Source organism: Narcine bancroftii, chromosome 9 (genome assembly GCF_036971445.1).
Source record: "Narcine bancroftii isolate sNarBan1 chromosome 9, sNarBan1.hap1, whole genome shotgun sequence".
In the NCBI taxonomy this organism is placed as follows: domain Eukaryota; kingdom Metazoa; phylum Chordata; class Chondrichthyes; order Torpediniformes; family Narcinidae; genus Narcine; species Narcine bancroftii.
Window position 1 is genome coordinate 1,429,058 of NC_091477.1, and position 27,918 is coordinate 1,456,975.

The 27,918-nt window shown below is 52.1% G+C and overlaps 1 protein-coding gene across 3 annotated transcripts in view; it reads left to right on the forward strand.

Annotated features, from left to right (window-relative positions):
- The window catches only part of LOC138743114 (TBC1 domain family member 9B-like), a 60,792-nt gene that overhangs the window by 25,896 nt on the left and 6,978 nt on the right, over positions 1-27,918 (forward strand). For 2 of the 3 annotated variants that reach the window (XM_069897965.1, XM_069897966.1), the window contains exons 9-18: positions 4,162-4,312; positions 5,665-5,879; positions 6,498-6,615; positions 9,134-9,419; positions 13,871-14,000; positions 14,484-14,582; positions 15,873-15,941; positions 16,585-16,825; positions 17,883-17,948; positions 18,941-19,018. In XM_069897965.1, coding sequence (XP_069754066.1) covers positions 4,162-4,312; positions 5,665-5,879; positions 6,498-6,615; positions 9,134-9,419; positions 13,871-14,000; positions 14,484-14,582; positions 15,873-15,941; positions 16,585-16,825; positions 17,883-17,948; positions 18,941-19,018 — 1,453 coding nt within the window. The remainder of the gene's footprint in view (positions 1-4,161; positions 4,313-5,664; positions 5,880-6,497; positions 6,616-9,133; positions 9,420-13,870; positions 14,001-14,483; positions 14,583-15,872; positions 15,942-16,584; positions 16,826-17,882; positions 17,949-18,940; positions 19,019-27,918) is intronic. The other variant, XM_069897968.1, reaches the window with a different exon arrangement.

Consider the following 27,918-nt stretch of genomic DNA (forward strand, 5'->3'; position numbering starts at 1 on the left):
TTCCAGAATGTGCTGCCACAGCTAGGACCAGCCACGGGATTGGGGAAGGTGTGGATTAATAGGGCATTGGATTGAAAGCAAACCAGTCACAGTGATGCATTTGATAATGATCATGTTTACTGTCATATCATGTATATAATATCATGTATGACACAGGTACCATAATTCTTCATTGCTGCGGCTGGACGGGTAATTTGTTTAATCAAAAATGGCAAAACAACTACAATAGTACCCTTAATAAAATTTATAAAATAGACAATAAATCTACAAACAATATTAATTTTAAATGTAGACATACAGCACAGTAACTGGCCATTTTGGCCACGAGCCCGTGCCACCCAATTACACCTAAATGACCTACAACCTCCAATACATTTTGAACAGTGGGAGGAAACCGGAACCCCCAGAGAAAACCCACACAGACATGTAGAATGTACAGATTCCTTACAGACAGCTCGAGATTGAAACCTTGGTCCCGATCACTGGCGCTGTAACAGAGTTATGCTCGCTGCTACGCCGATTGTGCCACCCTACATATATACATAATAATGCATAACTATATACATTATAAATATTCACAGTTAATCCAAATGAAAACAGAGTGACCTTGCAGAGCCATTGCAAGGTCACTTGTGGTGTGGGAGCAGTCCCTGATCAATGTAACAAGGAGGGCCTGATGGCTGTTGGAAAGAACCTGTTGTTGAACCTGGTCTTCAGGCTTCTGTACCTTCTGCCAGAAGGGAGCAGTGAGAAGAGGTTGTGACCAGGGTGATGGGGGCCCTTTGTGATGTTGGCCGTTTAATGACATTTTGCTAATTATGGGATTATAAACCAGCGTAGTTTGTTAAATGAGTGCACGATCTTTGTCAGACACTCTTGAAGAAAGTTCTGAACTTGTGGGTGTTCCACCTTAGAGAGTCGTATTTCCTTAGGACATAGGAGGAGGCTGTTTGGCCCATCATTAAATGAAGAGCCACGCTGCCAGGACCAGGAAGCCTGGTTGATGAGGGATACAGAGGCTCTCCTCTGGAAGAAGAAGAGGGTATGTAAGAGGTATGGGCAGCTGTGTTTGGGAATCCACTGAGGAGTGTTCAGGGTGTATGAGAACATTTAAGAGGGAAGTCAGGAGTGAGCATGATGCTCACTCTTTACTATCTTCTTCAGGATGATGTTGAAACAAGCCATGAAAGACCTCAACAATGAAGACGCTGTTTACATCCATTACTGTACGGATGGCAGTCTCTTCAATCTGAGGCGCCTGCAAACTCACACCAAGACACAAGAGCAACTTGTCCGTGAACTACTCTTTGAAGACGATGCCACTTTAGTTGCCCATTCAAAGCCAGCTCTCCAGCGCATGACGTCCTGTTTTGCGGAAACTGCCAAAATGTTTGGCCTAGAAGTCAGCCTGAAGAAAACTGAGGACCTCCATCAGCCAGCTCCCCACCATGACTACCAGCCCCCCCACATCTCCATCGGGCACACAGAACTCAAAACAGTCAACCAGTTTACCTACCTTGGCTGCACCATTTCATCTGATGCAAGGATCGACAACGAGATAGACAACAGACTCGCCAAGGCAAAAAGCGCCTTTGGAAGACTACACAAAAGAGTCTGGAAAAACAACCACCTGAAGAAACACACAAAGATCAGCGTGTACAGAGCCATTGTCATACCCACGCTCCTGTTCGGCTCCGAATCATGGGTCCTCTACCGGCGTCACCTACGGCTCCTAGAACGCTTCCATCAGCGCTGTCTCCGCTCCATCCTCAACATTCATTGGAGTGACTTCATTACCTACATCGAAGTACTCGAACTGTTAGAGTCTGCAAGCATCAAATCCATGCTGCTGAAGACCCAACTGCGGTGGGTGTGTCAAGTCTCCAGAATGGAGGACCGTCACCTTCCCAAGATTGTGTTATATGGCCAGCTCTCCACTGGCCACTGAGACAGAGGTGCACCAAAGAAGAGGTACAAGGACTGCTTAAAGAAATCTCTTGGTGCCTGCCACATTGACCACCGCCAGTGGGCTGATATCGCCTCCAACTGTGCATCTTGGCGCCTCACAGTTCGGCGGGCAGCAACCTCCTTTGAAGAAGACCGCAGAGCCCACCTCACTGACAAAAGACAAAGGAGGAAAAACCCAACACCCAACCCCAACCTACCAATTTTCCCTTGCAACCGCTGCAACCGTGCCTGCCTGTCCCGCATTGGACTTGTCAGTCACCAACGAGCCTGCAGCAGACGTGGACATACCCCTCAATAAATCTTCGTCCGCGAAGCCAAGCTAAAGAAGAGAAAGAAATGAAGAGCCACGTTGCCAGGACTAGGGAAGTCTGGTTGATTAGGGATACAGAGGCTCTCCTCTGGAAGAAGAAGAGGGTATGTAAGAGGTATGGGCAGCTGTGTTTGGGAATCTATTAAGGAGTGTTCAGGGTGTAGGAGAACATTTAAGAGGGAAGTCAGGAGTGAGCATGAGGTGCCTCTGGCAGATAAGGTAATGGAGATTCTAAAATTTCTACAGGTATCCTAAGAGGTCTCAAAGCCCAGGAATTTCTTCAGCCAGAGGGCAGTAGATCTGTGAAATTTGTTGCCACAGGTGGTTGTATTTAAGGCAGAGATTGACAGGTTCTGATTAGCCAGGGCATGAAAGGTAAGGGGGGCTGAGTGGGAAAATGGATTAGCTCATAGGCTGAATTGCCTATTTCCGCTCTATGTCTTAGGGACTTCTAAAAAGACTGCAAGGACAAGCCAGGACTGCAGGCCGGTGAGGTTAATATCAATGGTGTGAACGTTACTAGAGGCAATTCCAAGGGACAGGATCTAGTTAGTGGTTCGCACAACACAATTACAGTGCCAGCAATCCAGGTTCAAATCCCTTCAAAACTTACAGGGTTGTAGGTTAATTGGGGTATTTGGGTGGCACGGGCTCGTGGGATGGACGGGCTTGTTACGGTGCTGAATTCTAGATTTAAATTTGAAAATAAAAAGTTTTAAAAATTAATTTAGCCTATGAACCCCATACGTCTTTGGAGCATCCGGAGGAAAACCATGTGGAGAAGCATTTGAAATCCTGAGGTACTGAAGGCTACAGGCCAAGAGCTGGGAGATGGGATTAAAGTGCCTAGTGGTCAGCATGGGAGGAGGGATGAGTTGAATGGCTTGTTTCCATGCCATCTAGTTAGTGGTTGATCCAGGGAAACCCAGCGCAAGTAGTCCATGACCTTCTTTCTGGAGATAATATTCTGGGGTTCAGAGTGCAAATAGAGTCAACACAGAAACAGGCCCTTCAGCCCCCCACCCCCCACATCCATGAGGACCTGTTCTCATTCATCCACTTACTGCCACATTCTGTAGCCTTCTCTGGAGATGTAGCAGCTGGACATATGAGGAACTTGGGGAGATGGAGGTCTTCCTCCTACGGTTCTCTCGCCTTGTGTCATGAATATGTGGAAACTCACTCACTCACTCACCATCCTCCATGGTGAATGTCCTTGAAAAGCAGAGGCATGGTGGGGAATTCCTCAGGAGCTCCTGTGGAGGTTAACAATGTTGCTTGAAGCTTGTAGAGCGTAGAAATCTACACAGTACAGGCCCTTTGGCCCATAGTCTTGTGCTGACCTAATAACCTACTCTTAATGACTGCATAGAATTTCCCCTCTGCATAACCCTCCTTTCTTCTCAGCTCCATGAACCCATCTCTTATATTGTCTCTTAAGGGCAGCACAATTGGTGTAGCGGTTAGTCCAAGGCATTTACAGCACTAGTGATCGGGACCGGACCAGGATTCGAGTCTCACACTGTCTGTAAGGTGTTTGTACGTTCTCCCCATGTCTGCGTGGATTTTCTCTGGGGGCTCCATATTCCTCCCACTGTTTAAAACATACCAGGGGTGTAGATTAATTGTAAATTGGGTGGCACGGACACATGGGCCTGTTAACATGCTCTATATATAAATTTAAGTTAAAGGATCCTATTATCTCTTCATCCATGCACCCACCCCTCTCTGTGTGAAGAACTTACTTTTTGCATCCCCTGTATTTACTCCCAAATGCCATAAAACTACACTCCCTCATGTAAGCCATTTCAGCCCCTGGGAAAAAGCTTCTGGCCATCCACGTGATCAGTTTGTTACAGACCTTTCTCTGCTTGCTCGCACAGGCGAAAGAGAAGATGAAGGAGGAATCCTGGAACATTCACTTCTTTGAGTATGGCCGAGGAATGTGCATGTATCGCACCACCAAGACACGGGATCTGGTGTTGAAGGGTTTCCCCGAGTCCCTGAGGGGAGAGCTTTGGCTGCTGTTCTCAGGTTGGTGGTGCAACACAACGATCTCCTTTAGGGAATGGCAATGGGGCCAAATCTTCATGGGAGGTGAGAGATGGTTCCGTCCTATGAAGATGTGTCTCAGTCTGATCCACAGGCCAGCTCTTTGACTTGCCTTTGCTCCATATCTCCCATTGGATCCCAGGATTGACAGTGTGTGGCATGGAACCTGAGCCCATTGCAATGTAAGGGATTGCTTTCAGTATCCTGGAAAAGGTCTCCCAGGTTACGTCTAGGTTGTTTATCCTCTGAAGAGAGGGAAACATTAATCAGAAACAGAAATTTTTGTCATGACCATGTCATGAAATTTGTTGTTTTGCAGCATTATCACAGAGCAAACTTTTCTATAAACCACCTTATAACAGTAAATAAAGAGAAGAGAAAGTGGGTCAGTGTCTGTGGTTCATTGTCCATTCAGAAATTTGATGGGGAAGAAGCTGCTTTTGTACCATTGGGTGGTAGCCTCTTCAGGTTTCTGTACCTCCTTCCTGATGGTAGCAATGAGAACAGGGCATGGCCTGGGAGGTGGGGGTCCTTGAGGATATAGACTGTTCTCTTAAGAAATAGCCTCTGGTAGATGCCCTCGATGGAGTGAAGACTGATGCTCGTAATGTCGCTGGCATCTCTGTACCAGACAGTGATGCATCTGGTCAGAATGCTCTCCATAGAAATTTGCAGGAGTCTTTGGTGACGTACCAAATCTCCTCAAATTCCTCACGAAGCATAGCCGCTGATGAGGCTTCTTCATGATTGCATTGACGTGGAGGCCCCAGGGCAGATCTTCAGAGATGTTGACATATCATGAGTATATCAAAGTACCATTATGAAAACTGGCTGGGTCTTGAATGCTTTCTCTCTCTGCCGTCAGTGGGGTCTTACACTTGAGGGTGAGTGTTCAAAACCCACGCAACCCCAGAAGCCAAGGCTGATGTGTCCAGTGTGAGTGATTGGTGCACCATGGATGTGACCTTAAATAAAGTGCCTGTCTATCTGGGTGGAGATTAACGATTCTTCATGCACTGTTTGATTCCAGCTTGAGGAATGGTTCTGGGGGGGAGAATTCATCTTTCAAGCCTTCATTAAAGACAGTTTCTAAAGATTTGACTCAGTTTGTGGGATCTTGCTGTGCTCTTTGACCATATTTCCTCTCATTGTTGTGACGGCAACAAGACCTTATTGATCATGATGTGCTTTTGTCTGTCCTTGGGTTGTAGGGCAATGCATGACTCAAGCCCACCCTTGTTAAAACCCCCCACACACATTCCTGGGCCCTTCCACCCTCAAGGTGAAGGTGGCAGGGAGGGATTCACTGGTGTGCTTTCTGCTGCTTCCTCCAGGTGCTCTGAATGAGATGCTGATGCACCCTGAATATTATAGCAGTCTGGTGACAGAGTCCATGGGCAAATATAACCTGGCCACTGAGGAGATCGAGAGGGACCTGCACCGTTCGATGCCCGAACACCCGGCCTTTCAGAATGAGTTGGGTATCGCTGCTCTCCGCAGGGTCCTGACTGCCTATGCATTCCACAACCCCAACATTGGCTACTGTCAGGTGAGTGCCTGCCTCCGTCTTCCTCCCTCCTTCCCTCCCTATCCTCACCCCCCTCTCCCTCCCTCCCAACACATCTCCCTCTCTACCTCCCCTCCTCCCTCCCCACACACACCTTCTCCTCCCTCCCCACCCTATGCCCCACCGCCTCCATCCCCACCCTATTACTCCCTCTCACTCCACACTACCTCTCCTTCCCAACCCCCACACACACCCTCCCCCAACACCCTCCACTTCCCACAAACCCTCCCCCTCCCACATACCCTCCCCCTCCCACATACCCTCCCCCTCCCACACACCCTCCCCCTCCTACATACCCTCCGTCCCTCTCACTTCCCACCTCCCTTTGTCCCTTCCCACTTCACATAGCCTCCCTCCCTCTCCCACTCCCACACATCCTCTGTCCCTCCCTCCCCACACCCCTCCCTCTCTCCCCACCTCCCTCTCCCCCTCCTCACCCTACACGTCTCCTGCACTCTCCTCACTGCTGAGCTGAGAAGCAGGGCAAGTTTTGGTTCTCCGTGGGACCATACTGTCGTGGGTGGGATCTCAATACAGTTGCAGTATTGTGTGCAGCTGGTTTTGATGGGCCAAGTGCTGACCTCTGACCCCTCGTTACAGGCCATGAACATTGTCACCTCTGTCCTCCTGCTCTACTGCAATGAAGAGGAAGCTTTCTGGCTCCTCACTGCTCTGTGTGAGAGGATACTGCCAGATTACTACAACACCAGGGTGGTCGGTGAGTTGAGCAGCCATCTAGCACCCATGCGGCCCACAGTCAGATCTTGAGTTGTACTGCACTCAAACAGGCCCTTCAGCCCACCAACCAATGCTGACCTTTCTGCTCTTCAACATGAATCCCATTGGCCTCATTAGGTCACTGTCCTCTATGCCTTCTCTAGTTCCAGTTCATTTTACCCGGAACAGCAAGAAGAGTTCTTCCATGAGGAATCTAATGGGCTAACTCTAATAAGCAAAACTGTATACAAAGTAGAAAGAATACTACAGCACAGAAACCGGCCCTTCAGCCCATTTAGTCCATGTTGAACTTTTTTCCACGGAGTCCCATTGACCCGATGCCTCCCATCCACATACCTATCCAATCTCCTCTTATGGTTAATGTTGAAATCAACCCCGCATCCAGCACCTCATCTGGCAGCTCATTCCACACTCTCACCACCCTCTGAATGAAGAGGTAACCCCAATGTTCTCCTTAAATAGCTCCCCTTTCACCCTTAACCCATGTTTGAAGTGATGCATTTTAGAATGTCGATGATGATTGGCAATGAAGAAGAACAGAGGGACTTTGGGGTCCAAATCCATGCATCTCTCAAGGTTGCCATGCAGATTGACAGGGTAATTAAGAAGCCTTCATTAGCCGGGTGATTGAGTTCAAGAGCTGTGAGGTAAAGTTCCAGCTCTGTAAAACACTGATTAGACCAGACTTGGAATATTATGTTCATTTTTGGTCACCTCTTTATAGGAATGATGTGGAAGCTTTGGAGAGGGTGCAGAGGAGATTTACCAGGATGTTGCCTAGATTGGAAAATAAGCCTTATGAGGCAAGGTTAGCAGAGCTGGGACTTTTCTCTTTGGAGCGTAGAAGAATGAGAGGTGACTTAATAGGGGTCTACAAGATTATGAGAGGCGTAGATAGGGTGGACAGCCAGCTCCTGTTTCCTAGGGCGGGAATAGCATACAGCAGAGGACATGTGTACAAAGTGAGGGGAAGAAAGTTTAGGAGAGATGTCAAGGTTAAGATTTTTTTACACAATGGTGGGTACCTGGAATCCATTGCCGGGAGGTGGTGGAGGCTAGTACAATGACTCTTAGACAGGCATTTGGATGGAAGAAAAATAGAGGTTAATGAGGTAGGGAGGGTTTCTTTTTTGTGTAGGTTTATGTAGGTCGCACAACATTGTGAGACAAAGGGCCTGTACAGTTCTTTATATTCTATGCCCTCTCATCTTTATCTCACCCAATCTCAGTGGAAAAATCCCGCTTTCATTTATCCAGTCTACCCCACATAATTTTGAATACCTGTGTCAAATCTCGCCTCATTCTCCAATGCTACAGGGAATAAAATCCTAACCTGTTTAACTTTTCCTTGTAATTCAGCTCTTCAAGTCCCAGCAATGTCCCTGCATATTTCTTTTTAATATTTTATTTTAATTTTCATAGACTCATCAAACAAACATTATAACCTTTTTTAACATGTAACATACAGAGTCTGTATTTGTGCTGCCCCCCCCCCCCACCACTCAATTAAACTCCCTCCGCCCAACAGCGCTCCCGTCGCCGCCTGTGTCGCCGTCCGCTTCTCCACCGTCCGGTATCCGCGAACCGACATCCTATACTCTACTATGTATAGTATACTATGTGCGTCAAACTGTGAACAGTAGTTTGTAAACAGGAAATATTTACAGAAAGAGACTATTGTGATTTCACTCGAGCTACTTTCTGAGCTGTCAATAAGGTTTTCTAATTTGAATCCATATAAGTGAAGTGAATGTTTTGCTGTGATGTTTCAAAGTCTCAGAATTGGAATTTATTGTCATGAACATGTCATGAAGTTCATTGTTTAGCACCGGCACCACGGTGCAAATATTGCTCTCAATTACATTTTAAAAAAATAAATAAATTAGGGCAAAAGAAGAGAAAGTGGGTCAGTGTCTGGGGTTCATTGTCCGTTCAGAAATCTGATAGCAGAGGGGAAGAAGCTGTTTTTGTACTGTTGGGTGCTCATCTTCAGGCTCCTGTTCTTCCTTGCTGATAGTAGCAGTCATGAGTGGTAAAGGTCCTTGAGGATAGAGGCTGCTTTCTTATGGGACCGTCTCTTGTAGATGTCCTCGATGGAGTGAAGACTGGTGCTCTTGTTGGTGAGGCTGAGTTCACAACTCTCTATCTTGTGTATTGGCACCTCCGTACCCAACAATGATAAAACGAGTCAGAATGCTCCTCATGGTACACCTGCAGAAATTTGCAAGAGTCGTGACAGACATACCAAATCTCCTCAAGCTCCTCATGAATTATAGCTACTGGCAAGCCTTTGAGATTGCATCGTGATTGCTTTGGGTTTGTTGGAGCCAAGAGAATTCTAAAAACCCCTTGAAACAAGACATGAACCTCAGTGCTATCTAAGTGGGGATCCCTTGGAAAGCATATTATCTGCATAGTGGGAGATTACAGAGCTGGCAGATGTGGAGAGATCCTAGTGTCCTCATGTGTTTAGTTACTTTCTTTTCCACATATTCCAGGTGCTCTGGTGGATCAGGGGGTGTTTGAAGACCTGACACGAGATCACCTCCCCCTGCTGTACGAGTGGCTGCACGAGCTAGGGGTCATCAGCACCATTTCTCTCTCGTGGTTCCTCACCCTCTTCCTCAGCGTCATGCCCTTTGATAGCGCCGTGGTCGTGGTTGACTGCTTCTTCTATGAGGGGGTCAAGATCATTTTCCAGGTGTCCCTGGCAGTGCTGGAGGCCAACATGGAGAGTCTGCTGAACTGCACGGACGAAGGAGAGGCCATGACCATACTTGGCAGGTGACGTCCCATCTTGCTAGGTCGAATGTCACTTCTTTTAAACCTTCATCCATGGCACCATCCAATCACAGCCAGACCAGCCATTCTCCCAGTGACTCCTGTGTTGTCAATACAGCACAGGTACAGGCCTTTTAGCCCATGCAGACCATCAGCCATCCTTCAACATTAATACCAGCTCCTTCCACTTAACTGCACTGGGAGCAATTTGCTCAGACCATTAACTGAGTGACCAGGGTTGTGGTATGAAACTGGAACACCCCAGAAAAACAATGCAATCACAGGAAACCAAGCTGGAGGTCGGGATCTCTGAATAAGTGATGCACTGGCACTATGTGCCGATCCACTGTGCCACCCTCTGACATATCATTCCTGTCAACTGCACTCTTCCACATCAAGTCTTCCTCCACTATGGCTTCCTTCCCACCAGAGGCTCTCATCATTTCCCCCAGCTCATCCCTCCTCTCCCCTCTCCTCCCACTCTCACATAGGCTGGGATTCTCCATCTCCACCCCCCCCCCCCCCCCCCCCCCGCCCTCTCATCGGCCTCCCTGCTGACCCTCCACAATGTCCTAGTCAGGGTGAAACAGATGTCTGCAGATGGTGTGTTTGTATAAAAGCACAAATGCTGGAGGAACTCAGCAGGTCTCACAGCGTCCGTGGGAGGTAAAGATATATTACCGATGTTTCAGCCTGAGCCCTTCTTCCAACTCCTCTGATCGGGGTGCAACTGGACACATTTTCTCTTCTCCTCTAAATACATCATTTCTTCTCAGGTGATCGGTTCTCCACCAGCTGCTCCCATCTCAGTGTTTTTCCACCCAACCATGTAGATTGCAGAGGCACTGTCCCACTACTCCCATACCCCATGCTCACAATGTGCTTCCCTCTCAGTGAGCCCATCGCCTCCACAGTCTTCAGCCAGCCAGGGCCTCCAGTTCCCCTTTGTCTCCACAGTCCTCAGGCAGCCAGGGCATTCAGTTCCCCCTCGCCTCCACAGTCCTCAGGCAGCCAGGGCATTCAGTTCCCCCTCGCCTCCACAGTCCTCAGGCAGCCAGGGGCTCCAGTTCCCCATCACTTTGTATCTCCATTCCATTCCCACTCTGACTTTCCATTTTAGTCCCCATGTACATTCCAGCACCATTCCATGTAATCTCCATGAGAATCCCCTGGATTTCTGCCTGAGGTTTTTAAATTTAAATTTAGACATACAGCATGGTAACAGGCCATTTTGGCCCACAAGACTGGTCAGCCCAATTACAGTCTTTACAACTCAACAATGTTAATTAATCCAATGTTCCCACCTTGTATCCCAAATTTCCACCACTTCGCCTTGTTTCTCTCTCCTTCTGATATAATTAATAACAGAACATTCCAGCACAGTGCAAGCCCTTCAGCCCACAATTTTATGATGACCTATGTAAACCTACTCCACAACAAACTAACCCTTCCCTCCCTCAGACCTATAAACCTGTATTTTCATGCATCCATGTGCCTATCTAAGATTCTAATGCCCCTATTGTACCAGCCTCCACCACCACCCCTGGTAATGGTTTCCAGGCACCCACCATTCTCTGTAGAAAACAACTTTGCTCTGACATTTCCCCAAAACATTCCTCCCCTCACCTTAAACAGATGTTCTCTGGTATTTGTTATTATCGCCCCTGGGAAAAAGGCGCTGGCTGTCCACCCTATCTATGCCCCTCATAATCTCATTGTCACCTCTCACCCTTTGTCATTCCAAAGAGAAAAAGCAAAGCTCACTCAACCTTGCATCCATGCCTATTCTGCTCCTACTCTGTGACCAGCTTTTTGCCCTGTATGACCCATCCTTCTCCACCTGGTCCCTGTTTTCACCTTGCCTGTCTCTCCCTTTGGCACCTGCCAATCAACTGCCTCTGTTCGTCATTCTTCACTCCTCCCCAGAGCACCCATTTACCACCCCTCACTGGCCCCTGTCCAACCCTCCCACCTCATCATTACACTGGCTCCCACCATGTCCTCGTTATCTCGGCTCTCTCTCCTCTGCACTCTGTCTCGATGAAAGATTCCAGCCTGGAAGGTTGACCATTTCCCCTGTTCTCTCTCTTCAGAAGTCCTCGCTGCTCAACCCACTGACTTCCTCAGCAGATTGGTTTTGCTCCAGATTCTAAAACTGACATTCCGATTTGGTCTTCCCCTTTCTCCTCTTAAAATTTGTTTCATTTCTAAATTGCCCCAGTTCTCTTGCTGTTTCTCTCTGAGTCTTGACCCTCTGCATTTTCTGTTTCTATAAAACAGATTTATAAAAAAGACAGAACGAGCAGTGAGTGAATGTTCCTCATGTTGGCAGGAGGGGACGAATAGGTAGTTAAGGGAGGGCCCCAACTACCCAGACCAGTGCTGGCTGTCCTAGTTTGGTGATGACAAATTGTGAGTGTGAGGGGTGTTAAAGTGGACTATGTTAAGGTCCAGAGGTGATGTGGAGGAATTTCTTCAGCCAGAGGGTGGTGAATCTGTGGAATTGTTGCCGTAGGCAGTGGTGGAGGCCGGGTCATTGGGTGTATTTAAGGCAGAGATTGACAGGTTCTTGATGAGCCAAGGCATCAAAGATTATGGGGAGAAGGCTGGGCAGTGGGGCTGAGCGTGAAAATGGATCAACTCACGATTGAATGGCAGGGCAGTCTTGATGGGCTGAGTAATCTATTTCTGTTTCCATGTCTTATGTTAAATGAGTAGGTAGCATTTGGCAGATGGAGCACTAGTTGTCAGGTTGTCCACTCTGGTGAGAGAATGAACAGCTATCATTTTTAGATGGTGCAAGGTTGGGAAGTGCTGATATTCAGAGGGGTCTGAAACTGAAGTGTAGATTAGAGGGGATGTGGAAAGTTGGCCTTAATCGAAGAGAACGAGTACAGATTTGGTGAGACTATGCATCTTTCTCCTTTGACAGGTAGCTGGGAGGAATGCAGGCAAGGATTCACCAGTCTGACTCTGGTGGTGGGATGCCTGTGAGATGAAGCTGGGTAGACGAGGTGCTTCACAGGTTAATGTTGAGGCTGGTGTTTTTTACATTGCACATTATTGATTTGGTTTATGGAATGAATGGTTTTGTGGCCATGTTTGCAGATATTTGAAAGTAGTTGGAGGAGCGGGTAGTGTAGAAGAAACCGAGAGGCTTCAGAAAGACAGACAGATGAGGAAAATGGACAGAGAAGTGCAAATGGAATACATTGTTGGAAAGTGTTCAGTCATGCACTTTGGTAGAAAAAGTAAATGGGCAGACGTTTTTAAATGGGTAAAAAATTGAAAATACCCAAATGCAAAAGGATCTGGGAGTCCTCGTGCAGGACAGCCTGAAGGTAAACTTGCATGTTGAGTTGGTGATGAAGGTAGCAAATGCAATGCTGGCCTTCATTTCAAGAGGAATGGAACACAAGACCAGGGATGTGATGCTGAGGCTTTAAGGCACTGGTGAGTCCTCATGGAGTATTATGAGCAGTTTTGGAGAGGGTTCAGAGGAGGTTCATGAGGATGATTCTGGGAATGAAAGTGTTATCATATGAGGAGCGTTTGATGGTTCTTGGCCTGGACTCGTTGGAATTTAGGAGAATGAGGGGAGTCTTGTTGAAACATTTTGAACGTTGAAAGGCACGTACAGAGTAGATGTAGAAAGATTGTTTCCCACGGTGAGAGAGTCTAGGACAAGAGGGCACAACTTCACGAATGAAGGGTGTCCATTTAGAACAGAGATGTGGAGGAATTTCTTCAGCCCAAGGGTGGTAAATCTGTGGAATTTGTTGCCAAGTCATTGGGTATATTTAAGGCAAAGATTGATAGGTTCTTGATTAGCCCGGCCATCAAATATTATGGGGAGAAGACTGGGCAATGGGGCTGAGTAGGGAAATGGATGAGCTCATGATTGAATGGTGGGGCAGACTGGATGGGCTGGATGGTCTATTTGTGCTCAAGTCTTACGTCTTATTCTGTGGAAAGCTGAGAAGAATGAAGGGTAACCCCATTGAAAAATGAACCTCAAAGACTGTAAGCAGAAGGAGAATGAGGGGTCATTCTCTCAATATAACGGGCTGGTCATTTAGTACTGAGATGAAGAGAAATTTTCCACCCAGAGGTGCTCAATCTCTGGGATCCTTTATTTTGAGGTGGTTGTTGGGAGTCTCTATCAGTGAGTTTATTCAAGGTGAAAGTGGATGGTGTTTGGATGTTAGAGGAAGGTGGGGGTAACATAGTAGTGAGGTAAAACCTCAGTCTTGGCCCTGTTGACTGGGAGAATGGGCACGAGGAATCAAAGAACTCACTCTGCCCCTGTTTCCTCTTCGCTTTGTGTCTTGCCCCCTAAATATTGGAACTGTTCCTTGTTTTCTCAGTGCCCACTTAAAGCACAGCAGTTGTTCTGTTCCTGGTTCCGGCATGCTTGCAGTGTTTGTATTGAGCAGCCTGTCTGTTTTCTACAGGTACCTTGATAATGTTTGCAACACACAGACGGCCTCACCTCCAATCCCACATCTTCATGCGTCACTCACCAGTGGCGACGACCTCCTGCCACAGGTGGACATCTTTGAACTGATCAAAGCATCGTATGAGGTGAGCAGCTTTTCACAGAACACTACAGCACTCTAGTCTGTGCCAAAACATCATTCTGCTAGTTCCATTGACCTGCACCCATTCCATAAACTTCTAAACCTCTCCCATCTATGTATTTATCTTGGATACTACTTGCCCCATGTCTGGAAGGTGGTGGCCTGTCTGCGGAGAGTGGTTATCTCAAGGTCAAACACCACCTCCCTCTACACCCACTCATCCTTGCTAGCCCTAACCTAGCCTCCTGCCTGTTAGCTGCTCAGCAATCAGGTGTGCAGTGCCCAACTGTATCCAGGGCAGGAGGTCTCTCCCTCCTCACTTACTGCCACTATTGGAAGGGGAGATGTGATGCTTCATGGGGTCCTGGCTTCTCTCCCACACTGAGTTCTGACCCTCACTGGTGGGGTTGGAGAGGGTGAGGGGGAGATGAGGAGACAGGAGATCACCTCCCTCAGACCCTGCCCTGTTCTGTTCTGTTCTCTTCAGAAGTTCGGCTCGATCCGAGCAGGAGCCATTGAGCAGATGCGCTTCAAGCAGAGGCTGAAGGTGATCCAGACCCTGGAGGACTCGGCCAAACGGAGCGTGGTAAGGGATGTTCACAGGTGGTTCAGCACACCCGGTTTCCTTGGACCTGGAAGGAAGGGTTCTGTCCCCTTTCCAAAGCCTCTACACTCTTCTTGTAATGGGGCAACCAGAAATGCACAGAATACTTCACCTGTGACCTAACCAAAATGTTATATCTCTGCAACATGTCCTCTTTACACTTCTACTCAATGCCCTGTTAGTGAAGCCAAGCATATCATGGTAAACACACCAAAATGCTGCAGGAACTCAGATATTAATGCATCCGGATGGCATTAATATCGACTTCTCTGGGTTTTGTTAAACCCCACCCCCTTCCTTCCCCGGAGTCTCCCCATTCCCTGTCTCCTTTCACACAGACATGATAAATTCCACCTAGTCCCATATCACATCCAATTAACCCCCTTTAGTTGGTCTTGATTCCTCCCTCATGGTTTAAATTCTGAGACTTTCTGATATATCCTGGTTCTGATTTTTTTTTTCCTTGAAGAAGGGTTCAGTCCCAAACATCGGCAATATATCTTTGTTTCCTATAGATGCTATAAAGACCGGCTGAGTTCTTCCAGCATTTCGGTCTGTTTACTACAATCACAGCATCTGCAACTTGTCGTGTTTACCCAAACATACCATATACCTTCTTTACCACCCTATCGATTTGCATGGCCACTTTCAAGAATCTAAAGGCCTAGACCCTAAATCCCTGTATCCATCAATTCTTTTACGGGACCTGCCAGCAGCCCGAAGCCTAGTGTGAGTCCTTTGACCTCAAGTCACCAACAACCCGCTGCCTGTGTGTCCATCAGCCACAGAGCCCCAAACAGATGTGCCTCCGTGGTTGCAGTCCTTAGGGGTCATCTCTTCTGTTTCTCTTTCTCAATATGGGGGTGTACTCCCCATTTTCTGGTGCCTTGCTCCAGTCTGCTGTTCTCCCAAAGTCTGCAACCTCTCGTGGCCGTTGCCAAACACAGGCACCATCACTGTGGGCGCAGACCCATAGTTGCAGGATTTTAAATGAAGCACTGTTGGCTCCTTCAAGAGCTGTTTAAACCCTGTACAGAGCCGATGGCAGTCAGTCTGGGCAGTAGGACCCCGTGGTGGAACGCTGTGTCTCTGCTCCCTCCTCTCCCTGGGTCCATGGAAGTGCTGTTGTTACAGCAGTTCCAGCAACGTCACATTTTTTAAAATGCATAATGTATCTGCGTAGTGCCCATCCGCATGGGTCCAATCACACCATCTACACTAGTGTTCCCAGCAGGTCTTTGTCGAGTTTGATTGCTACCTGCCTCTGTCCAGGTGCGCGCCACCCTGACTGACACTGCTTTCAACATCGAGGAGCTAGAGGAACTCTACATGCTATTCAAGGTCAGAGCTTTTGCGATGCTGCATTCTGCAGGAGATTTGGTCTCCTTGAAGCACTGTTTGGCCCTGGCTGCCTGTCGGGGAGGTTCTACTGATGGGGCAGAGGAACTCCTGAAGTGTTCCTGGGATGGGAAAGGTTGTTAAAGCTTTGTTGGATCAGGGAAGGTCCAAAAATGCCCCATTTGAGGGGGATGGGATTGTGTGTTAACAGAGTTCCACCTTCCAGGAGGTGTGATCAAAAATCATTGGATGGTGGCTCTTTGCGGCCCTCCCCAAAACCCCTCCCTAATCTCTGATCCCACTCCTCCCTCCCTTCTGCTGACCCCTCATCTCCCTCCCTTCTCTTCCCAACCTCTCATCTCCTCTCTTTTGACTTCCTCATCTTTCTTCTATGTCTTCCCTCCCTCTCTTCTTTCTCACTTTCCCCTATTCCTTCTCTCATTTCTCTTTCTGCTTTCTCTTTGTTTTCTGTTTTTCTCTCTCACTCTGTCTCCCCCCCACCACTTCCACGAGAGGATTTTAGGGAGCCATCTGTACAAAGAAGAAGGGTTTGGTGTCTTGCTCCAATTCCTTGATGTTGTGCAAGGCACCTTGGGTGCTGGAGATGCTGGGTGGACTTGCCTTGTTTTCTGTCACTCTCCCTCAGGCCAAGCACCTGGCCAGCTGTTACTGGGGTGGGAGCAGCAGTGCAGCAGAGAGGCATGACCTCAGTCAGCCCTACCTGGAGCAGTATCGCATCGACCCGCAGCAGTTCGCCGACCTCTTCCTGGCTGTCTCGCCCTGGGCCTGTGGCGTGCACTCCCAGGTCCTCGCAAGCCGCATGTTCCGCCTGCTGGACCAAAATAACGACGCTCTCATCAGCTTCAAGGAATTTGTCACTGGCCTGAGTAGGTATCCCATTCTGCACCCTCTCTCCATCAGAGCCAGTCCTCGGACACCCCTTGCCCAGGACCAGGACCCTAGCATCCTCTCTGGCTGTGAGGCACTCCCTGATCCATTCACCCATGGAGGATGGGAGAAAGTCAAGATCTATGAGATTTGGGCACCATGGGAGTGGGGTGGGGGGGGGGGTGGTTTGTTGGAACCAGGGGACTGGGGTCAGCCATATTCTGAGGGAATCGCTGAGAAGGGCTGAGCGGCTGAAAGGACATCCCAGCTCTTGTCCATTAATCTACATGGTGAGGTCTGGGGGAGGGTACTGAGGGGGCCCAAACAACATGTGTGGGGTGGGGTATGTCTGGGGGTTTTTGTGTGTGTCTCTGGGGTTTGTATGAATATGTGGTGTGTGTGTGTGTATCTATAGGGAGTGTATGTGGGGGTGGGGTGTGTGTGTGTCTATGTGGGTAATGTGGAGGTGTGAGTGTGTGGGTATGCATGTCTGTGTTGGGCAATTGTCTGCTTGATGTGTGCAAGTGTGTGGGGGCTGGTTCTGTAGAGGGGTGTATTTGTGCACTTGTGTGGTGTAGGTATGTGGTGGGTGTGTGCTCACAGATGAGTGTATGCTGTCAGAAAGTATTGTGCGGGTGTGGAGGGTGTGTGGAGGATGTGTGTGTGTGGGTACTGTGTGTTTGTAAACACGGGTGCAGTGTGTGTGCGTGGGTACTGTGTGTACACGTGGGTGTGGTGCATACAGATGCAAGGTGTGTGTGTACACATTGATGTGGTGTGTGTGTGTCGAGCTGTGTTGAGGGGAGTCTGCACTCACTAAGCCCCTCACCTGCTCCCCCAGCCCTGGGCCCCAGACAGGGGACTCTCCCTTATTGTTGTCCTCCTGGATGTGCACTGCCTCCCCAGGTAGGGAACCTATCGCCCTGGGTGGTGCTGCACCCGATTGTGGGTCTAATTCTCCCGCCACTCCCCCTGGCCCTGCTCAGACTTACTGTAACTTGCAGTGGGGTGGGCACAGCTGAGTGTGGCTGCAGGTAACCCGTTCGTATCTGGCAGGTGGGATGTACCACGGAGACATCGCTGCGAAGCTGCAAGTGTTGTACAGACTTCACCTGCCCCCAGGTAGGTTTGAATACCCCCTCCCTCCACCTCCCATGGTCCCCATTACCTCGGCCTGCACGCTTCCCAAGATCCCCCACAATGCCCACATGCTCCACACCCCATCACCGCCCCCTAACCCATTGAATGAGTGCCAGCTCAGCCCAGTGGCTGACCCATTTTCCCTGAAATCTGTTATCACTCACATTTCCATCATCTCTCCCAGATTCTACCCATAGAATATTACAGCACAGAAACAGGTCCTTCTAGTCTGTGCTGAACTACTTTTCAGCCGAGGCCCACTGACCAGCACTCACTCCATAGCTCTCCATACCCCTCCTATCCATGTACCTGTCCAAATTCCTCTTAAATGTTAAAATTGAACCCACATTCACCACCTCAGCTGGCAGCTCATTCCACACTCCACCACTCTCTGTGTGAAGAAGTTTCCCCTAAACATTTCCCCTTTCACTCTTAACCCACGACCTCTGGTTTTTATCTCACCTATCCTCTGTGGAAAAAAAGCCTATCTACATTTACTCTGTCGATCCCCCTCATAATTTTAAACACCTCGTCAAATCTCCCCTCATTCTTCTACACCTCAGGGAATAAAGTCTTAGCCTGTTTAACCTTTCCCTGTAACTCCAGGCAACGTCACCCTCCCACCCAAACCACGTCATTACAGGAGACAATTAACCCATCAACCCAGGATGTGGAGGGGTAGAAACTGGGGTGGGACACCCACGCAGACTGTGCAAACTCCACACAGACAGCGCTGAAAATGGGATCAAACATGGGATCTGGTGTGGTGAAGCAATGGCACAAAGTGCTGCGCCTCCAGTCTGCATCCATGTTTCTCCATCACCATCTCCTCAAAGAGGGGGAGGGGTTGTGCAGGCCAGGACCCACGTGCATGTGGTCAAGGAGGTGAGGTTGGGTTCCTGAACCACAACGTCAGTCCCTGGCCTACTCTGGATGCTACAGCTTCTCCATCCTCCCACCTATTTCCCTCACAGCGATCTGGTCGGTGGAGGAATCAGCACTGGAAGCTGCACGGTACTTCATCGAAGAATCCCAGAGGGACCCCCTGCACGGTACGTGTGTCATCCCAGAGGGACCCCCTGCACGGTACGTGTGTCATCCCAGAGGGACCCCCTGCACGGTACGTGTGTCATCCCAGAGGGACCCCCTGCACGGTACATGTGTCATCCCAGAGGGACCCCCTGCACGGTACGTGTGACATCCCAGAGGGACCCCCTGCACGGTACGTGTGACATCCCAGAGGGACCCCCTGCACGGTACGTGTGACATCCCAGAGGGACCCCCTGCACGGTACGTGTGTCATCCCAGAGGGACCCCCTGCACGATACGTGTGACATCCCAGAGGGACCCCCTGCACGGTACGTGTGACATCCCAGAGGGACCCCCTGCACGGTACGTGTGACATCCCAGAGGGACCCCCTGCACGGTACGTGTGTGATCCCAGAGGGACCCCCTGCACGGTACCTGTGTCATCCCAGAGGGACCCCCTGCACGGTACCTGTGTCATCCCAGAGGGACCCCCTGCACGGTACCTGTGTCATCCCAGAGGGACCCCCTGCACGGTACGTGTGTCATCCCAGAGGGACCCCCTGCACGGTACGTGTGTCATCCCAGAGGGACCCCCTGCACGGTACGTGTGACATCCCAGAGGGACCCCCTGCACGGTACGTGTGACATCCCAGAGGGACCCCCTGCACGGTACGTGTGACATCCCAGAGGGACCCCCTGCACGGTACGTGTGTCATCCCAGAGGGACCCCCTGCACGGTACGTGTGACATCCCAGAGGGACACCCTGCACGGTACGTGTGACATCCCAGAGGGACCCCCTGCACGGTACGTGTGACATCCCAGAGGGACCCCCTGCACGGTACGTGTGTGATCCCAGAGGGACCCCCTGCACGGTACCTGTGTCATCCCAGAGGGACCCCCTGCACGGTACGTGTGTCATCCCAGAGGGACCCCCTGCACGGTACCTGTGTCATCCCAGAGGGACCCCCTGCACGGTACGTGTGTCATCCCAGAGGGACCCCCTGCACGGTACGTGTGTAATCCCAGAGGGACCCCCTGCACGGTACGTGTGTCATCCCAGAGGGACCCCCTGCACGGTACGTGTGTGATCCCAGAGGGACCCCCTGCACGGTACGTGTGTAATTCCAGAGGGACCCCCAGCACGGTACGTGTGTAATCCCAGAGGGACCCCCTGCACGGTACGTGTGTCATCCCAGAGGGACCCCCTGCACGGTACGTGTGTCATCCCAGAGGGACCCCCTGCACGGTACGTGTGTCATCCCAGAGGGACCCCTGCACGGTACGTGTGTAATCCCAGAGGGACCCCCTGCACGGTACGTGTGTCATCCCAGAGGGACCCCCTGCACGGTACGTGTGTCATCCCAGAGGGACCCCCTGCACGGTACGTGTGACATCACAGAGGGAGCCCCTGCACGGTTCCTGTGTAATCCCAGAGGGAGCCCCAGCACGGTACGTGTGTAATCCCAGAAGGACCCCCTGCACGGTACGTGTGTCATCCCAGAGGGACCCCCTGCACGGTACGTGTGTCATCCCAGAGGGACCCCCTGCACGGTACGTGTGTCATCCCAGAGGGACCCCCTGCACGGTACGTGTGTCATCCCAGAGGGACCCCCTGCACGGTACGTGTGACATCCCAGAGGGACCCCCTGCACGGTACGTGTGTCATCCCAGAGGGACCCCCTGCACGGTACGTGTGTCATCCCAGAGGGACCCCCTGTACGGTACGTGTGTCATCCCAGAGGGACCCCCTGCACGGTACGTGTGACATCACAGAGGGAGCCCCGGCACGGTTCCTGTGTAAGCCCAGAGGGAGCCCCAGCACGGTACGTGTGTAATCCCAGAAGGACCCCCTGCACGGTACGTGTATCATCCCAGAGGGAGCCCCAGCACGGTACGTGTGTCATCCCAGAGGGACCCCCTGCACGGTACGTGTGTCATCCCAGAGGGATCCCCTGCACGGTACGTGTGACATCACAGAGGGAGCCCCTGCACGGTACGTGTGGCATCCCAGAGGGACCCCCTGCACGGTACGTGTGTAATCCCAGAGGGACCCCCTGCACGGTACGTGAGTAATCCCAGAGGGACCCCCTGCACGGTACGTGTGTAATCCCAGAGGGACCCCCTGCACGGTACGTGTGTAATCCCAGAGGGACCCCCTGCACGGTACGTGTGTAATCCCAGAGGGACCCCCTGCACGGTACGTGTGTAATCCCAGAGGGACCCCCTGCACGGTACGTGTGTAATCCCAGAGGGACCCCCTGCACGGTACGTGTGTAATCCCAGAGGGACCCCCTGCACGGTACGTGTGTAATCCCAGAGGGACCCCCTGCACGGTACGTGTGTAATCCCAGAGGGACCCCCTGCACGGTACGTGTGTAATCCCAGAGGGACCCCCTGCACGGTACCTGTGTCATCCCAGAGGGACCCCCTGCACGGTAGGTGTGTCATCCCAGAGGGACCCCCTGCACGGTACGTGTGTAATCCCAGAGGGACCCCCTGCACGGTACGTGTGTCATCCCAGAGGGACCCCCTGCACGGTACGTGTGTCATCCCAGAGGGACCCCCTGCACGGTACGTGTGTCATCCCAGAGGGACCCCCTGCACGGTACGTGTGTAATCCCAGAGGGACCCCCTGCACGGTACGTGTGTAATCCCAGAGGGACCCCCTGCACGGTACGTGTGTAATCCCAGAGGGACCCCCTGCACGGTACGTGTGTAATCCCAGAGGGACCCCCTGCACGGTACGTGTGTAATCCCAGAGGGACCCCCTGCACGGTACGTGTGTAATCCCAGAGGGACCCCCTGCACGGTACGTGTGTAATCCCAGAGGGACCCCCTGCACGGTACCTGTGTCATCCCAGAGGGACCCCCTGCACGGTAGGTGTGTCATCCCAGAGGGACCCCCTGCACGGTACGTGTGTAATCCCAGAGGGACCCCCTGCACGGTACGTGTGTAATCCCAGAGGGACCCCCTGCACGGTACGTGTGTAATCCCAGAGGGACCCCCTGCACGGTACGTGTGTAATCCCAGAGGGACCCCCTGCACGGTACGTGTGTAAACCCAGAGGGACCCCCTGCACGGTACGTGTGTCATCCCAGAGGGACCCCCTGCACGGTACCTGTGTCATCCCAGAGGGACCCCCTGCACGGTACCTGTGTCATCCCAGAGGGACCCCCTGCACGGTACGTGTGTGATCCCAGAGGGACCCCCTGCACGGTACCTGTGTCATCCCAGAGGGACCCCCTGCACGGTACGTGTGACATCCCAGAGGGACCCCCTGCACGGTACCTGTGTCATCCCAGAGGGACCCCCTGCACGGTACGTGTGTCATCCCAGAGGGACCCCCTGCACGGTACGTGTGTCATCCCAGAGGGACCCCCTGCACGGTACGTGTGTCATCCCAGAGGGACCCCCTGCACGGTACGTGTGTCATCCCAGAGGGACCCCCTGCACGGTACGTGTGTCATCCCAGAGGGACCCCCTGCACGGTACGTGTGTCATCCCAGAGGGACCCCCTGCACGGTACGTGTGTCATCCCAGAGGGACCCCCTGCACGGTACGTGTGTCATCCCAGAGGGACCCCCTGCACGGTACGTGTGTCATCCCAGAGGGACCCCCTGCACGGTACGTGTGTCATCCCAGAGGGACCCCCTGCACGGTACGTGTGACATCACAGAGGGAGCCCCTGCACGGTTCCTGTGTAATCCCAGAGGGAGCCCCAGCACGGTACGTGTGTAATCCCAGAAGGACCCCCTGCACGGTACGTGTGTCATCCCAGAGGGACCCCCTGCACGGTACGTGTGTAATCCCAGAGGGACCCCCTGCACGGTACGTGTGTCATCCCAGAGGGACCCCCTGCACGGTACGTGTGTCATCCCAGAGGGAGCCCCAGCACGGTACGTGTGTCATCCCAGAGGGACCCCCTGCACGGTATGTGTGTCATCCCAGAGGGATCCCCTGCACGGTACGTGTGACATCACAGAGGGACCCCCTGCACGGTACGTGTGTAATCCCAGAGGGACCCCCTGCACGGTACGTGAGTAATCCCAGAGGGACCCCCTGCACGGTACGTGTGTAATCCCAGAGGGACCCCCTGCACGGTACGTGTGTAATCCCAGAGGGACCCCCTGCACGGTACGTGTGTAATCCCAGAGGGACCCCCTGCACGGTACGTGTGTCATCCCAGAGGGACCCCCTGCACGGTACGTGTGTCATCCCAGAGGGACCCCCTGCACGGTACGTGTGACATCACAGAGGGAGCCCCTGCACGGTTCCTGTGTAATCCCAGAGGGAGCCCCAGCACGGTACGTGTGTAATCCCAGAAGGACCCCCTGCACGGTACGTGTGTCATCCCAGAGGGAGCCCCAGCACGGTTCCTGTGTCATCCCAGAGGGACCCCCTGCACGGTACGTGTGTCATCCCAGAGGGACCCCCTGCACGGTACGTGTGTCATCCCAGAGGGACCCCCTGCACGGTACGTGTGTCATCCCAGAGGGACCCCCTGCACGGTACGTGTGTCATCCCAGAGGGACCCCCTGCACGGTACGTGTGTCATCCCAGAGGGACTCCCTGCACGGTACGTGTGTCATCCCAGAGGGACCCCCTGCACGGTACGTGTGACATCACAGAGGGAGCCCCTGCACGGTTCCTGTGTAATCCCAGAGGGAGCCCCAGCACGGTACGTGTGTAATCCCAGAAGGACCCCCTGCACGGTACGTGTGTCATCCCAGAGGGACCCCCTGCACGGTACGTGTGTCATCCCAGAGGGACCCCCTGCACGGTACGTGTGTCATCCCAGAGGGACCCCCTGCACGGTACGTGTGTCATCCCAGAGGGACCCCCTGCACGTTACGTGTGTCATCCCAGAGGGACCCCCTGCACGGTACGTGTGTCATCCCGGAGGGACCCCCTGCACGGTACGTGTGTTATCCCGGAGGGACCCCCTGCACGGTACGTGTGTCATCCCGGAGGGACCCCCTGCACGGTACGTGTGTCATCCCGGAGGGACCCCCTGCACGGTACGTGTGTGATCCCGGAGGGACCCCCTGCACGGTACGTGTGTGATCCCAGAGGGACCCCCTGCACGGTACGTGTGTCATCCCAGAGGGACCCCCTGCACGGTACGTGTGTGATCCCAGAGGGACCCCCTGCACGGTACGTGTGTCATCCCAGAGGGACCCCCTGCACGGTACGTGTGTCATCCCAGAGGGACCCCCTGCACGGTACGTGTGTGATCCCAGGGGGACCCCCTGCACGGTACGTGTGTGATCCCAGAGGGACCCCCTGCACGGTACGTGTGTGATCCCAGTGGGAACCCCTGCACGGTACGTGTGTCATCCCAGAGGGACCCCCTGCACGGTACATGTATGATCCCAGAGGGACCCCCTGCACGGTACGTGTGTCATCCCAGAGGGACCCCCTGCACGGTACGTGTGTCATCCCAGAGGGACCCCCTGCACGGTACGGGTGTGATCCCAGAGTGACCCCCTGCACGGTACGTGTGTCATCCCAGAGGGACCCCCTGCACGGAACGTGTGTCATCCCAGAGGGACCCCCTGCACGGTACGTGTGTCATCCCAGAGGGACCCCCTGCACGGTACGTGTGTCATCCCAGAGGGACCCCCTGCACGGTACCTGTGTGATCCCAGAGGGACCCCCTGCACGGTACGTGTGTCATCCCAGAGGGACCCCCTGCACGGTACCTGTATGATCCCAGAGGGACCCCCTGCACGGTACGTGTGTGATCCCAGAGGGACCCCCTGCACGGTACGTGTGTCATCCCAGAGGGACCCCCTGCACGGTACGTGTGTGATCCCAGAGGGACCCCCTGCACGGTACGTGTGTCATCCCAGAGGGACCCCCTGCACGGTACCTGTGTCATCCCAGAGGGACCCCCTGCACGGTACGTGTGTCATCCCAGAGGGACCCCCTGCACGGTACCTGTGTCATCCCAGAGGGAGCACCTGCACGTTACGTGCGTCATCCCAGAGGGACCCCCTGCACGGTACCTGTGTCATCCCAGAGGGAGCCCCTGCACGTTACGTGCGTCATCCCAGAGGGACCCCCTGCACGGTACCTGTGTCATCCCAGAGGGAGCCCCTGCACGGTACGTGTGTCATCCCAGAGGGACCCCCTGCACGGTACGTGTGTCATCCCAGAGGGACCCCCTGCACGGTACGTGTGTCATCCCAGAGGGACCCCCTGCACGGTACGTGTGTGATCCCAGAGGGACCCCCTGCACGGTACGTGTGTCATCCCAGAGGGACCCCCTGCACGGTACGTGTGTGATCCCAGAGGGACCCCCTGCACGGTACGTGTGTCATCCCAGAGGGACCCCCTGCACGGTACGTGTGTGATCCCAGAGGGACCCCCTGTACGGTACGTGTGTCATCCCAGAGGGACCCCCTGCACGGTACGTGTGTCATCCCAGAGGGACCCCCTGCACGGTAGGTGTGTCATCCCAGAGGGACCCCCTGCACGGTAGGTGTGTCATCCCAGAGGGACCCCCTGCACGGTACGTGTGTCATCCCAGAGGGACCCCCTGCACGGTACGTGTGTCATTCCAGAGGGACCCCCTGCACGGTACGTGTGTCATCCCAGAGGGACCCCCTGCACGGTACGTGTGTCATCCCAGAGGGACCCCCTGCACGGTACCTGTGTGATCCCAGAGGGACCCCCTGCACGGTACCTGTGTCATCCCAGAGGGACCCCCTGCACGGTACGTGTGTCATCCCAGAGGGAGCCCCAGCACGGTTCCTGTGTCATCCCAGAGGGAGCCCCAGCACGGTACGTGTGTCATCCCAGAAGGACCCCCTGCACGGACGTATGTCATCCCAGAGGGACCACCACACAGTATGTGTGTAATCCCAGAGGGACCCCCTGCATGGTACGTGTGTAATCGCAACACAAATCCCTGCTCAGTACCTGTGTAATCCCAGAGTGACCACCACACACGGTATGTGTATAATCACAAAGTGAACCCTCGCTCGGTACATGTGTTATCGCAATGACCCCTTGCATGGTACGTGTATAATCACAATGTCCCCTCGCATGGTAAGTGTGTAATCTCAACATGAACCCCTGCGTGGTACGTGTGTAATTGCAGAGACCCCTCACTTGGTTCATGTGTAATCTCAACAGAACCTTCACACGTTCTGTGTATAATCACAGAGTGACCCCTCACACAGTACATTTGTAATCTCAACACAAACTCTCACACGGTACATGTGTAATCTCAACACGAACCTTTGCACGGTATGTGTGTAATTCCAGTGTGACCCTTCACACAGTATGTGTGTAATTTCAACACGAACGCTCGCATGGTACGTATGTAATCTCAACATGAACCCCTGCGTGGTATGTGCGTAATCCTAGAGTGACCGTTTGTACAGTATGTGTGTAACTCCAGAGTGACCCCTCACATGGTACATGTGTAATCTCAGCACATACCCTTGCAAGGTACATGTGTAATCTCAACACGAACCCTTGGAAGGTACATGTGTAATCTCAATACGAACCCTCGCATGGTATGTGTGTAATCTCAATACAAACCTTGTACTTTGTGTAATCCCAGAGTGACCACCACACGGTACTTCCCTCTACTCACTTTATACAGATGTCCTCTGGGATTAGTTATTGTCACCCTGGGAAAAAGGTGCTGGCTGTCCACTCTAAGCCTCTCAGAATCTTATGCACCTCTATTAAGTCACCTCTCATCCTTCGGTGCTCCAAAGAGGAAAAACCTCATCTCTGTCAACTTTGCTTCATAAAGACGTTTACCAATCCAGGCAACATCCTGCTAAATCTCTCCAAAGCTTCTATATCCTTCCTGTGATGAGGCAACCAGAACCAAATGCAAGAGTGACAAACAACTTCACTTTTTATCAGGAGAGCAGCAGTTTTTATCAAGTGCACCAGTTGGGTTTTCACAACTGTGAGAAAGTGCCTCGGACAATGCAGCACTCCCTCGTTGCCATCTCGACAGCGTCTCCCTGGACCTCTGCCCACAGGCTACTGGAGGGGTCTTGATCCCAGGGATCTGGAAGAAAGCTGTGTTGGGGTGGGAGGGATGTCAAGAGAGCCTTGTCTCTGCAGGACAGAGAACAGAGCTTAACCTTGGAGATTGAAATAGAGCCATGTTTCTGGGCAGATGGAGGCCATTCGACCACTGTGGCTGTGCCAGCTCTTTTAAAGACTACTACTGTTAAGGAATCAGTAGATTCAAGTCAAGTTTATTGTCAAGTGATTGTACAAGTACAACCCGACGAAACAGTGTTCTCCAGTCCTCGGTGCAAAACACGCAGACACACACCCAGACATAATGCACGTACAGACAATACAAATGCAGGACAAGTATTCATATATATAAATAGATTAATAAATGTTGCTTTGTGAATATGAGAGTCTGGTATAGTCAGTGTGAACAGTTCCTTTGGTCGTTCAGTGTTCTCACTCCCCGTGGGAAGAAGTTGTTCCTCAGCCTGGTGGTGCTGGCTCTGATCCTCCTGGATCTCTTCCCTGATGGGAGCAGCTGAAAGATGCTGTGTGCAAGGTGGAAGGGGTCCTCAGTGATTTTGTGCGCCCTCTTCAAACAACCTCATTAAATCTTTGTTCACTAGAATTAGGTTTTGTATAGTTGGGGAATTAAGAGTTTTGGGGAACAGACAGGGACAGGTAAGTAGAGCTGTGTTCTTGGTCAGATTAGCTGTGATGTTATTGAATAGCAGAGCAAGCGTGATAGGGCAGGTGACTGACTCCTGCTCCTGTTTCTTGTGTTTGAATCCCATTCCTCTGTCCTTTGCCTGCATCCCCATGAGTTTTCCTTTGTGGTTGGATTATTGTCTTTTATTCACTCTGTATTGAAGAGTGTCTGAGTCCAGGTCCCTCTTCTTCCCGAGACAAACCTTCCCCCAGGAATCCTC